General features: G+C 28.8%; 1 protein-coding gene across 1 annotated transcript in view; it reads left to right on the top strand.

Moving 5' to 3' along the window:
* LOC107449976 (cell adhesion molecule 2) overlaps window positions 1-6793 on the top strand; it is a 130241-nt gene extending 123448 nt beyond the window's left edge. The window contains exons 5-6 of the mRNA XM_016065671.4: window positions 197-434; window positions 6373-6793. Of these exons, the coding sequence (XP_015921157.1) occupies window positions 197-434; window positions 6373-6485 (351 nt within the window). The 3' untranslated portion in view covers window positions 6486-6793. The remainder of the gene's footprint in view (window positions 1-196; window positions 435-6372) is intronic.
* The last annotated feature ends 5950 nt before the right edge of the window (window positions 6794-12743 follow it).

Genomic DNA, 12743 nt, shown 5'->3' with positions numbered 1-12743 from the left:
TTGACTGGCAGTTAATTCTTTTCAAAATTACTTCATACGTGAAGTTTGGGACATACTGTTTTAGTATTTTTTCTATATCCCGTAAATTAGTTTAATAATTACTACAACCGAGATTGTGGACTGATTCTTTTTGTGGTTTAAGTGACAACAGCATTTATAGTTGTTAAAAGAAAGTTAATTTTAACATTAATTTCAGGCGACACCAGACAATGAGTTGGAACATTCTACAACGTTGCATGCAGATGGATTAGAAACTTCAAGTTTAAATTTGAGATTTGCGGTGAATGATCAACATTTTAGATCAGGGAATATGAAATTAAAATGCACAGCCACCATTTCTAGGGTGTACACAATGAGTAATGAGGAACTGTTCTTTGGATCCGGTCTGCGCCAACAAACATCCGGACTCCATATCACAGAAAATATGAGCCACGGTAACAATCTGTTATATTATTATGACTGAATGAACTCTTGTTATGTACTTATCGCCAATTTCTTTTCAGAAAAAGTTAGGGATATTAAAAATTGAAAAAGCTTCAAAACATATCTGTAGTTATACGTACTGATAATAGAAAATGAAAAAAAGATCTAAATAGAACTATTGGCACCTAAAGTTAAAATATAGGAAAATGTGTATTTATAATTTTAAAAGAGATATGGTAAAATAAGCTACTTAATTTTATATAACATACAGACTAATAATATATAACAATTTTTAATATAAAAAAGATTCGATGACTATATTTTTTTTCATTTATTTTTAATATGTTTCCGATAAATAAATAAAATTTACCATTAACATGCGAAATCAATTTTTGCCATGGCTTAAAATTTATTATTATATTTATTTAATATTTCAATATACAAATAAGTACAAGCACAGTATTCTACTTCATAATCTATAATCCAATGCAAAGGGGAAAATAAATATTCAGCGATCTTCTTTGCTATTTGTAAAATCATGCGTAATTGAGTTTTCTGAATTTTCGTAAAACTAAAATTAAAAAATTTATGTATTTTATATTTTTTATGCTATTTATTAGTGTGTCTTAAATACGAGTAACACTAGTAGAAATTAATGGAATATTGATAAGATCAAATACATATATACTTCCTTAGTTCGTCTCAACTAAAGTAACCATCAGTAAATTTTCCTTAAAAATCCTATTTTCTAAATTAAATGAATACGTAGGAATGCATTAAAGAAAATCAAATCACACGGAGTCCGTAATCACAGCATTAGATTTTATTAGATTTATTTATTGCTTTAAAAGCTATCTTTTAAGTACCTTTCTTTTTGCTACAATTTGAATAGCACAATAAGAAGAGGCAAATAATGGTACTGAGAAAGATATTCCCTCTTATTTTTCATTCCAGTTCATCGTGCCTCTCCGGTATTGTTGAGGGATAATAAAAGTGGCATTTAGCACCGCCAGCTAATGATTAAGGAATCTTGATTATACTGTCGTTCCCTGAATCTCTAAATTCCAACGAGATACTTAATCAAATGACATCTTGCGTTTGCGCATCATTTTGGAGATTTGCCTGTTTGTTACCGTCTAGGCTGCGTCTAATTTTTGTTCTGTTACTCTGTTTATTACCTGTTTGTTAACAGTTCAAAAATATTCTGGGTGTAAAAAAAGTGCAGAAATGGTCAAATATCTCGAGAAATATATAGCGAATCAAAAAAGTGAAAATGGTCACATTAATATTTTTTTAAAGCTATCTAGTGATACCGAACTCGATTTTCACTTAGTACTGCCTGACGGTAAGGTGGGGAGCAACTTTGAAATCTTAAATATGAACACTTATTTTTTATTGCAGATTCGGATTATCCAAAAAAATAACCTTATTTGAATTGTAGGTTTATGCATTTTGCTTTATAGGTGGCGCTGTAACCGATAAAGTTTAAATATCGTTCCATAGACTTTCCATATAGGTATTCCATAGACTTTGAAGAAAACCTTTAGGAGAGACATTAAAAACTTCCACCAGCGATTGGACAAAACTTTGACCCAAATGCAAATAAGTAATCAAGAAAAAATATCAAAATAAAAAATATTAACAAAACAAATAGGTATATTAAAATTTATTCAAAATTTTTAAGATTGGCTCCTGGTAAGAGAATTCTTTTTAACGATTTCCGGAAGAGATCGACAACTTCATGCTTCAGTCAAAGTATTCTAAACAGGATCAATAATTTTATAATTAGAGTTGAAAGTTAAATTAGAAAAATAAAGTTATTTTCGAAAAAAAATCTAAGTATTTTAAGCAAGCAGACCTCTTCTCATTTTTTAAGGTTTACTAATTTATTTGACATAAGATAAAATGCAAACTTAAACAAAAAACACAATTTGTAATTTATTCAAAATAGTGTCATTCAAAATTGGTAAATTTGTTTTTACACTTCCCAGTAAAGGTCATTTTTTACGCTAAATTTTATTCATCGGTCCAGTTTTTATGACCTCAATATAAGTGACATTTCTGCACCAAGAAAATAACAGGGAGTAAAATCAACATTTCGAAAATTCATGTACCTTCCATAACATTTTGAAATCAATAAAGTTAACCCCTAAGAACGACCTACCATTAACGATCATTTTACTATGGAACAGAGAGTAGTCGCTGCCAAGAGATTTCACTGTATATCAGAGTTTTTAGCTCCATAACATATTCCGGTAAAAATGGATTTTACGGTGAAAAGTACCGGCACTCTGAGTGCCGCCGGTGTATTTTACGGTAGTTTGATCCTGAATTTTTTACAGTATAGGAATGAATCCAGGACATTCATGAAAAAAGATCAAGATAGTTTGTTAGTATTTGAGAAGATGGTGGGAAAAAAAATTTTAATTGTCAAGGAAAATGGAGTCTTAAAAATTAAAAGTATTTCTGTAATCGTGTAAGAATATATAAACAATTCAATTATGCAGTGGTGGCCAAAAGTGTGGACATTTTTTGAAAGTTTAATGTCTTTCAACTTTGTGTGCTTGTAGAATATATTAATTCTCACTTAAATACAAACGATTACATATCAAATTGAAGGTAATTTAATGTAAAATTTAATAATAAGTACAGTATTACAATATCTGTATTACAAAAAAAGTCATGCAACTAATAGTAAGATCCATCTTAGACTTGCATTTTTTTTAAAGTGATACTTACACAATCAATGCTTAGTAGGATAACCCTTATTTTTAAAAACAGCTTCACAGCGTCTTTCCATCGAGTGAACGAGTTTTTGGAGTTCATCTTTCGTAATCACATGGTGCCAAGAAACAATTATAGCTTCAATAAGTTGTCTTTTATTGGATGAACGCTTTTTTCGTACAAGAATTTTCAAACGTCGCCACAAATTTTCAATAGGATTGAGATCAGGGCTGTTTCCCGGCCATGGTAATATATCTATGCCTTTATTTTGAAACCATGCTTTGCATACTTTTGCTGTGGGGCATGGAGCTGAATCCTGCTGAAAAATAAGTGGTGCGTTGTTGGGGAAGGTATCAATTTTGGTTTCAGGACAGTTTCGATGTATTTTTTGGCATTCAGGATGCCATCAATCACTTGAATTCGGTCCACACCATCTGCAGACATACATTCCCAAATCATGACATTTGTTGGGTTTTTTGTAGTTGCTTCAATGCAATCAAGATGAAGTGCTTCACCTACTCTACGTCTCACGTATTTTCTACCCTCACTAACAAAGAGCTATATTTTACTCTCATCGCTCCAGATTACTTGCTTCCATTGATTTTCTGGCCATTTAATGTGTTCTTTTGTCCACTTAACTCGTTTTTCACGTTGCTTTTGATTTAAATATGGTTTTTTCCTTGGAATTCTAGCTTGTAGTCCAAATCCTGATAACTTTCTTCTTATTGTTCTTGAACTTACTGCAATACACAATATTCATTTCACATCTAATGGCATCTGGGGAAATTTTTCTATCTTGAAGACATAGCCGATTAATTTTTTTTTCTATCGGCAATAGCACTTGTGCATTTTTTTCGGCCTGATTTGGCTTTACTTTCCACTGATTTCATTTTTTCATAACGTAAACAGAACTTTCGTACACCAGAACAAGTCACTGAATCACCAACTTGTCTTGCAATTTCAGCATAAGAGAGGCCATTTTCTCTCAATATGACGATTCGGCTTCTTTTTGTAGATGTCCAATTAGTTCTTCTTGTTGATGACATTGTTTAAAATTTGTTTAATTTGAAAAAGGATTTAAAATATTCAAAAACAGCAATACTCTATTTAATTGTACTAGTATGCATCATTCCGCAAAATATTTCCACAACAATAACTCTTTTACCATCCAAATAACCTAAACTATAGTTACAAACATTTGATTGGTCCTAAGAGCAGTGTTTGTGACTTTCTAGTACGCTTTTATTACAAAACACGTCGTTATTCAAAACGATTTGTGTTTGTTTGTTCTCCTAAAATGAGCATAACTTTTTTTTGTAATACAGATATTTTAATTCTGCTTTTATTATTAAATTTAACATTAAATTACCTTCATTTGACATATAAACGTTTGTATTTAAGTGAAAATTAATATATTCTACAAGCACACAAAGTTGAAAAGCATGAAACTTTCAAAAAATGTCCACATTTTTGGCCACTACTGTATATAAAGATAAAAAGAATACAAGGTAACGAATATAAAGATAAAGAGAATGATACGAATATAAAGAGAACGAAATGGCTGGGAAACACATGCATTAAAATAGAGAGTTAAAAAAGGACTTCGAATCAAATTCTGTTGATTCTGGTTCACGCAGAAGACAGAAAGTAGATGGTTGGAAGATGTTGAAACGCGTCTGAAAAATGTGAAAATTAAGAAATGTATATCTAAAGCACAGAACCGTAAAGAATGAAGAACTGTTCTGAGGCAGTCTCAAGTCTTCAAAAGACTCTTAAACCAAAGAGTGGAAGTATATGAAAAAGAATCTTCTTTTAAAAACAGCGCCGTCAGAAAGTTTTCCGAATAATATTTTATTTCATAGTATAAACATTGGAGCAAAAAAATTTATATTTTATGAAACTTAGAAGAACATTTTAAGTAGGCATCATATGAGTGACTTAAGGAAAATTCAGTTCTAGCTCGTATGAAAGCATCATTCAAAAATGTTTTTCATCCAAGACATTTTGCTTTTATTTAAATAATTGGAAAACAGTTAGCAATAACATAGTTTTAAAAAGAAAAATACTGTTTTTTTTTCGAAACATCATGTATAGAGCTGGCGAACTGGAAGTACTAGCTCTCCGAAATAGTATGTAAAATAAAAATTAAAATAACACATGTTTTTAAAAAATTTTCTAACAATTAAAAACATTATATTAAAACCTCAGAATCAAGTATTTTATGTATCTTCAAAGTATTTAAATACCATTATAATCAAAATCATTTAAAGTCTAAGGTTAAAGCATATATTTTGTTACTTTAAATAATTACGGATTTAAAATGTTTTTTTTTCCCTGAACCTTTTATTTATATAACCGGTATGCAAAGAAATCATCCAGTATTCATCTCAATCAAAAATATTCGAGTGGAATGTGTGTATCCATGCATTTGACGTGATTTTACCACTTTGATAGAATATGATCTCTGTGTGTTTGGAAGAAAACAGATGACTCTGTCTGATTTTGCAATAACTCTAAATTTTTCTGTAATTGAATATCTGTTGCTAACATAAGCGTTCTCTGAACAAACATAATATTTTGATTCTCTAAAGATGAGGGATAAAAAAAAATACGGCTTCAAATTTATAATCGGGCCAAAACTTTTGACACCTTAATGTTATTTTTGCTTTTTACTTGCTTTGCTATATATCCAACACCATCTGTGTGTATCATAAGTTTTGTTTTCCTAATATAATTTCTTCGCAAAAAGACACTTTTTTATAATAAATACCAGAGACCTCTTGTAGCAACGATAGTCAACGCAATTCAATGGGTTTGACTAACTTAATTATTTAATAAATTTTAAGACTAGCGTCAATTTTCTTACCGACAAATGCATGAACTCTAGCAGCGTGTTATGATTTCATCTACTGATATGTATGCATAAAATGTATATAACAGGTTTTGAAAAGAAGGAAAGAGATAACAGGCTTTTTCTCCTTTTCAAAACCTGTTATATTTTTACATATTAAGTCTGTTATTTTTCAAAATATTACCAACTTTACTATTCAAATATTGTAAAACGATCATTAGTAAGGTGCTTTTTTTCATAAATTAAAGTGTAAGGTTAATTAAAATAAGAATGGTTGTGTTTGCTAAATATTATATTTCATTTAAAAATGTTTTTCATTTTGCAATTTGTTTCAATAACGGTTGTTTTAATATTTTCTGTAATTTCAATTCTAGTCCAAAACAGATCTTCAAGAATGACCTCCGTCCAGTTGATACCACTGTATCTGCTGTTGATCATTTCCCTGAAGTTTATGGCTGTAATCAGTTCGGGTGACCCTTTTGGATGACAGTGCTATGAATTCTAAAATACAACTCATTGAACCCCAACTGTGATATTTAAATGTATGGATCAAGCTCTCGTCGACGTGCCTATTCTGTCATAGATTATATGTTTGTGTTGGAAAATGTTTACTTTTTTGTCTGCCAAAAGACTCAGACAAAAAACTTCGATTTGAATGTATGAACTCTGTAAGAAAGCTTTACACATGAAAATGTTAAGCATTTCATCAATGTTATACGTCATATTTATGTATTTTAGACAGTGTAGTAACAGTAATTGTTTACAAAAAAAAATAAACTGTCTTCTTGTTCCTTATCTCGAAGTTTCAATTTATTGTTTTTCTCTTTAACCCTTTCGCAAAGACTGTTTCGTATTCGTGCCAGCATGAAACATTCTGATCTCCCAGCCGACAATGCCAGCGTGCCAGAGCGATTTCTCGTTCACTCCCAGTCATCACATATTTGTTTTGGAACGTTTAAAAAACTATTATTTTATGCACAAGATGGCATTGTATGTACAGTGCTTAAAAAAAAGACCATCCTTAATAATTTTCGATCTAATAATCGGATCTTCACATTCTAGGATTCCATCTTGATGGCTTGATCTCAAATATGATAATTAATTAGTGCAGACGATATTTTCAATTACGAAATCAAGCACAAAACGTGCTATCTCTTAACAAGTACGCCTCTTTTATGATGGATATATATATATATATATATATATATATATATATATATATATATATATATATACATATATATATATATTGTATAAATATATATATATATATATATATATATATATACATATATATATATTGTATAAATATATATATATATATATATATATATATATATATATATATATATATATATATATATATATATATATATATATATATATATATATATATATATATATATATATATATATATATATATATATATATATATATATATATATATATATATATATATATATATATATATATATATATATATATATATATTGTATAAATATAGTAAAGTTACAAAGTATAGTAAGGTAAAGTAAGGTGAAAAAAAATTAGTATTTTATAAAGTGTTCAAATCTCCATAAATATTCAAGCTAAACTTACGAAGTTTTGCGAATTTATTGCATATAATAACAAAAAAAAGTTCTACAAGTTACAAATACCGTGCTCTATTTTCGGTTTCTAATTTATTGTCGGTCCCTCGAACCTCTTAAAGTTCTTAATTTCATTGATATAGATGAGAAACCGCATGATCTAAACGCTTCTAAAATTATAAAATGATTCTTTAAGTACTTCTTGAGAAATATGAAATAATGTCTTTTGTGGATGTAATTTTTTTTACCGTTGCAACATTTAAGATTTAAACTGAACTCGAAATTGTATTTAAATAATGTATTTAAATCAAAAAAAACTTAAGTAAATAAAGTATGTTAAGAAGAAAATATATTCAGCATATGTCGTTCATATGCTTTGCTGTACATTATTTAAGAACGTTTTAATCTTTCAATGATTTTATGGAACAGCGGATCCTCCAGCTCTGAATAGTACTTGCAAAAGAGATTCTTGGCCTCAGTGATATGCGTGCGTTTACTACTATGGTTGCGAACGGGTTAAAGAGCAAATATTTCTTATTGCATAGTATGAGTGATCTTTCAAGAAGAAAATTCTTATAAAAGAAATATGACACATAAATTATTTGCAGAATATCATCTATTTATATAAATTTCTTCCAGAATTTTATTTTCAATTTTTTGTAGATGCAACAAGCACATTGTTTTAAAATTGCACATTTCTTAGTTTAAATCAATAGGAAGTATATTTTTTTATAATTATTTTAAAGTGCAATTTTTTTTTTAAAGTTTCTATTTTTGGTAAAATTCTTTTTAAACTTACAAATCTTTTTTCTAAACTATACTTCATCAATTTAAGTAAGTACACAAAAACTACAAAAATTAATTGTTTAGATTTCTTGTAATGAAAATAGCACAGTTGCTAGAGTCACCCAACACTGAACAAATGATTACAAAACTGTACTAAATAAACATTATTTATAGATTATACAAAAAAAGTTTTTACTCACTTACAGAAACATTGAACCGCCCAACTTAAATCTACCATTGAGAAAAGTTCTTATTTACACAACTTTGAAATGTCTCACAATCATCCTGGAAATATTTTAATTGGTTGCAAGTGCAATGAGATAGAACAGATTACACTATCATCTACTTATTAATGATATCATTCATTTATTTGTGAGTAAACAAACAAAATGAGTGAAGAAAGAAAATGAGCTAATTTGTGAGTAAACAATTTGTGATAAACAAACTCATATGAGTAACATGACTCCCAAGTTTGATTTACTTAAAAGGTATTCCAGCTCTTAATCATCCCGTAAATATTTAACTGAAGATCTATTGTATGCCTTCACAAAAACTACATTCCTTTTTTCTTAGTCTGCAAAGCCTTTGACTGCTCTTTACGCTAAGAAATTCTTTAAAGTTTCTTATAATGCAGAAGAGAGCACAAAAATTATCGAAGCGCAAACATCGTTAAAAAGTCCTTCTTAGAGTCAAATTTAAGATAATTTACAGCAATTTCTGGTTTCTGTCTTATTATCCTAAAGTAAAGATATTGAAAAATTGAAACGACAAGAAAAATCTAGTTTGAATATAAGTTAGGGGAGAGTACTGTGGTCATTTTTTACAAATTTGTCAAAACACCATATTTTAAACTCATGAAATATTTTTTTAAAATAAATTGGACGCTTTTTAACAATAATTGACTGCATTATACTTTATATCTTGAAATACAAAGTTGTTATCTAGCATTACCATAATATTTTTTTTAAAAAAAAAGATCGTTTTCATCCCCACTAGCCCCACTACGCTTCGCTAGCGTGAACATGTCATACGGCTATAGTGTGGTGTAACTTGATTACTCATTAAGTAGTCTTTAATACAACTCAGAAAAGTATATCTAAAGCCTAACTGCTATTAATTTCCTACCAAATCTTACTGGAGAATAAATATTGGCACATTTTAAGTACAGTACTAATTTGTCATAAAGCATTTCATTATACCTACTTAGAAAGAGAGTTTGTACGCAAATCTATATATTTGAAAACTAATATTCAATTTGATTTATTTGAAAGCACAGAACCAATTTTAAGCTGAATCAATTTTAATAACCTTAGTTTTAAACTGATGAGAAAATGGTTCGATTAAAGAACACACGGAGTGCATGGTAGAGAGATATTTCCTCCATTGGAGCAATGTAAACAAATCGCAATAGAGAGGACGGAACTATTCGCTGTCATTCTGTTTTAATTTAATGAGTTTTAGTTTGAACGCAACTTTTTTTAAATTTAATTTATCTGGAATATTTGACCGATTTCGATCAAATTTTGTATTTTCCATGCAAAATTGCATTCTTTAAAATGTAGTAAAAAATTATAAACCTTACAATTCAAATTTTTCTGGCTATTATTAAATTAAATGAAATAATAATAAATAATAATAAGTATTTACTAAAGCATTCTTTTCTTGGGATTATCTTAGGATAAATGAATTTTATAATCGCGTGCAATTAATTCAGTTCACTTAAAAAGTTTTCGAGATATGGTGAAATGTGTAAAAAGTAAAATTAACAATAAGGGGACCAAACCCTCATCTGACCAAAATTTTAAGACCATATTTCCTAGATTACGATTAGCCCCTATATTTTTGAAGCCAAATTCAGAAACCATCAGTAAAAAATTGTGTTTATTCAGAGAAAGTACATTTGTGTCTTACTTCGTACTTTATGATATCGTCTGCACAAACTAATTAGCATATTTGATAACATCCCTTAAACCATTAAGATTAAGTCTTAAAACGTAAAGATCCAATCATTAAATCAAATTTTTTTTCGCGCATTTACTTCAATTGCCAATTTACGATATCTCACAGAGAAAATTTGACCAATAAATTAAAAAAATCTTCCAGGTGTTCACTCCTCTCCCTTACTTCATTTTGAGAGAGAGAAAACTTTTACTGAAATAAAAATTAAACTTTTTGTTCACTGAGAAAAAAATATGGCTTAAACTACCAGAATATGCCAAAAATTCTGTTTCTGGCTCTATGAAAAAACAAAAAAAATCTCGATAATTTTTACCCAATGCTTTGGTTACGATTTTGGTAAAATTAATTTATAAAATATAGTTTTATAATCTGCGATAAAGTTTGGAGGTAAATGTGGTAAAATTTGGTAATTTTTTATCATGGACAAGAGAACCATTTATTGGGTAAACCATTGCCACATGAATTACCAAATGAATTGTTTAAAAACCATATATTTTGGTTTTATTAACCAGAATTACGGGCTTTTTCTACCTGAAGTTTCATTATTACACAGTACGGTAATTTCATCAGAATGTTTTCTTCATTTGATAAAAGAATAAAAAAAAATTTACAGTTCGACTAAACATGGGGGTTCTCATGATTTTTCCTTTGACAAAACACAAATGGTGTTATTTTCACTTCTAAAGTTTTAAAAAAGACAAGCTTATCTAATGCTTGATTTCGGTTGCAAAATTACCGGTTATAGAATTGAACATCTTCTATAAGATTTGGTTGCTCAAATGGATATAGTTTCTTAAAAAAATTGCGTAGTTTTTCTGATACCAAAACTCAACGGATGATCATTTTCAAACTTTGTCTCTTTTTCTGTTTTCAAAAATATAAATATTAGCTCAAGTCAGCTTTTAAAAGACCAATTACAACTTTAAAAAAACGAAAAGAGTGAGTTTAATGAAAATTCCTTAAATATTTTCATTAAAGTTGCTGTTATGTAAATAACTCATAACGCGCCAAGAATGGTGACTCAAATGAAATGCGACTACGTGTGATAGCGTTAAAAAAAGGTGAGATGAATGATGAATACACAGTAGACTGAGAATAACTAATTAACCAATACACGTAAAAGCATTTGAAAGTGAATGTAAAGTCAAGCTAAGAACGTTTCGCTCAATGCAAAATAACCTGAACAAGTTTGGGTGCCAATGGTAGATCATACTTGCACTGTTTCTTTATTCATATGTCACGAATCGTAATTTCTCAAATACTAATCATCATTTTATTAACAGCGGCAATTAATTCATTGAAATGATACCGTTTGTTTGCCCTGAATATTAGTAGATTGGGCATTAACGTACACCATTCACGAAAACTGTTACAGCATTTGTTATTAGCTATTTGGCTTTGACAATGTTTGCCATAAAAAAGTAAGCATTCGATATTAAAAGCCCACATTACGCTTACTTTTTACCACTAAATCTTACTACTGCACGTAATTGTGTATTGGGTGAATCCATCTAAGCACGACTTTACACTCACTTTAAATGTTCACATGCAAACTTGTGTTTTAATCAGTTATAAATATAAATTATGGTACAATGTTATTGCTATCAAACTTATTACGCTATTATATGCGATAATTTTTTACGTGGGCAACCCATATGATTCCTTTTTTTTTATACTAAAAACAAACATTTTTCTTCCTGTGTAGAATGAATATACAGCGTGTTGCTAAACACTTTTTTGGAAGCAAAAGCATTCTTTTAAGGTTACTCAGTTAAATAAATTAATAAAAATCAATCAATTCCAATCCCCAATTCAAATTAACTAACATTAATAAGTTAAAAAATGAATTCGAATCGAAATGATTAAATTGATTCAAATCAAAAGATTATATTGAATGGCTTAAACCAAATTTAAAATATATAAATGAATGAATTTCTTGGAATCAACTGATTTTAATCAACTGATTTTAATCAACTGTTTCAAATCAACAGAATAAAATAAAGGAAATAAATCAATTGCAAAACTCATCAAGCGAGACATAAAATTATAAATGAATCACCTGGTACAAATTAACAAATACGAATAAGTTGGTTCAAATCAAAGAATAATATTTATCCAGATCAATTAGAATCACTTACTTATTAAAAGAGAAATAATATTTAAATTAAAAAAGGAAAGTATATTGAATTCGAATGAAAAAAATCATGAATGTAACACAGTTTTGGGACATGTTTATGGAACAACCGCATACGTTTATGTGGTAGCTCTTCGATGAATAACTGCTTGAAAAAACATATTATTCGTGTCCCAAAGCCTCATTTTGGAGGAGAAAAACATAATGTATGAACGAATATCATGTACATTGTTTTGATGTTGCATCTTTAAATGTTTTTTAACAAATTTTATTTAA

Source organism: Parasteatoda tepidariorum, chromosome 8 (assembly GCF_982258835.1).
Source record: "Parasteatoda tepidariorum strain Cologne lab strain chromosome 8, Ptep-v5.0, whole genome shotgun sequence".
In the NCBI taxonomy this organism is placed as follows: Eukaryota; Metazoa; Arthropoda; class Arachnida; order Araneae; family Theridiidae; genus Parasteatoda; species Parasteatoda tepidariorum.
This window is presented reverse-complemented; position numbering and strand designations above follow the sequence as displayed.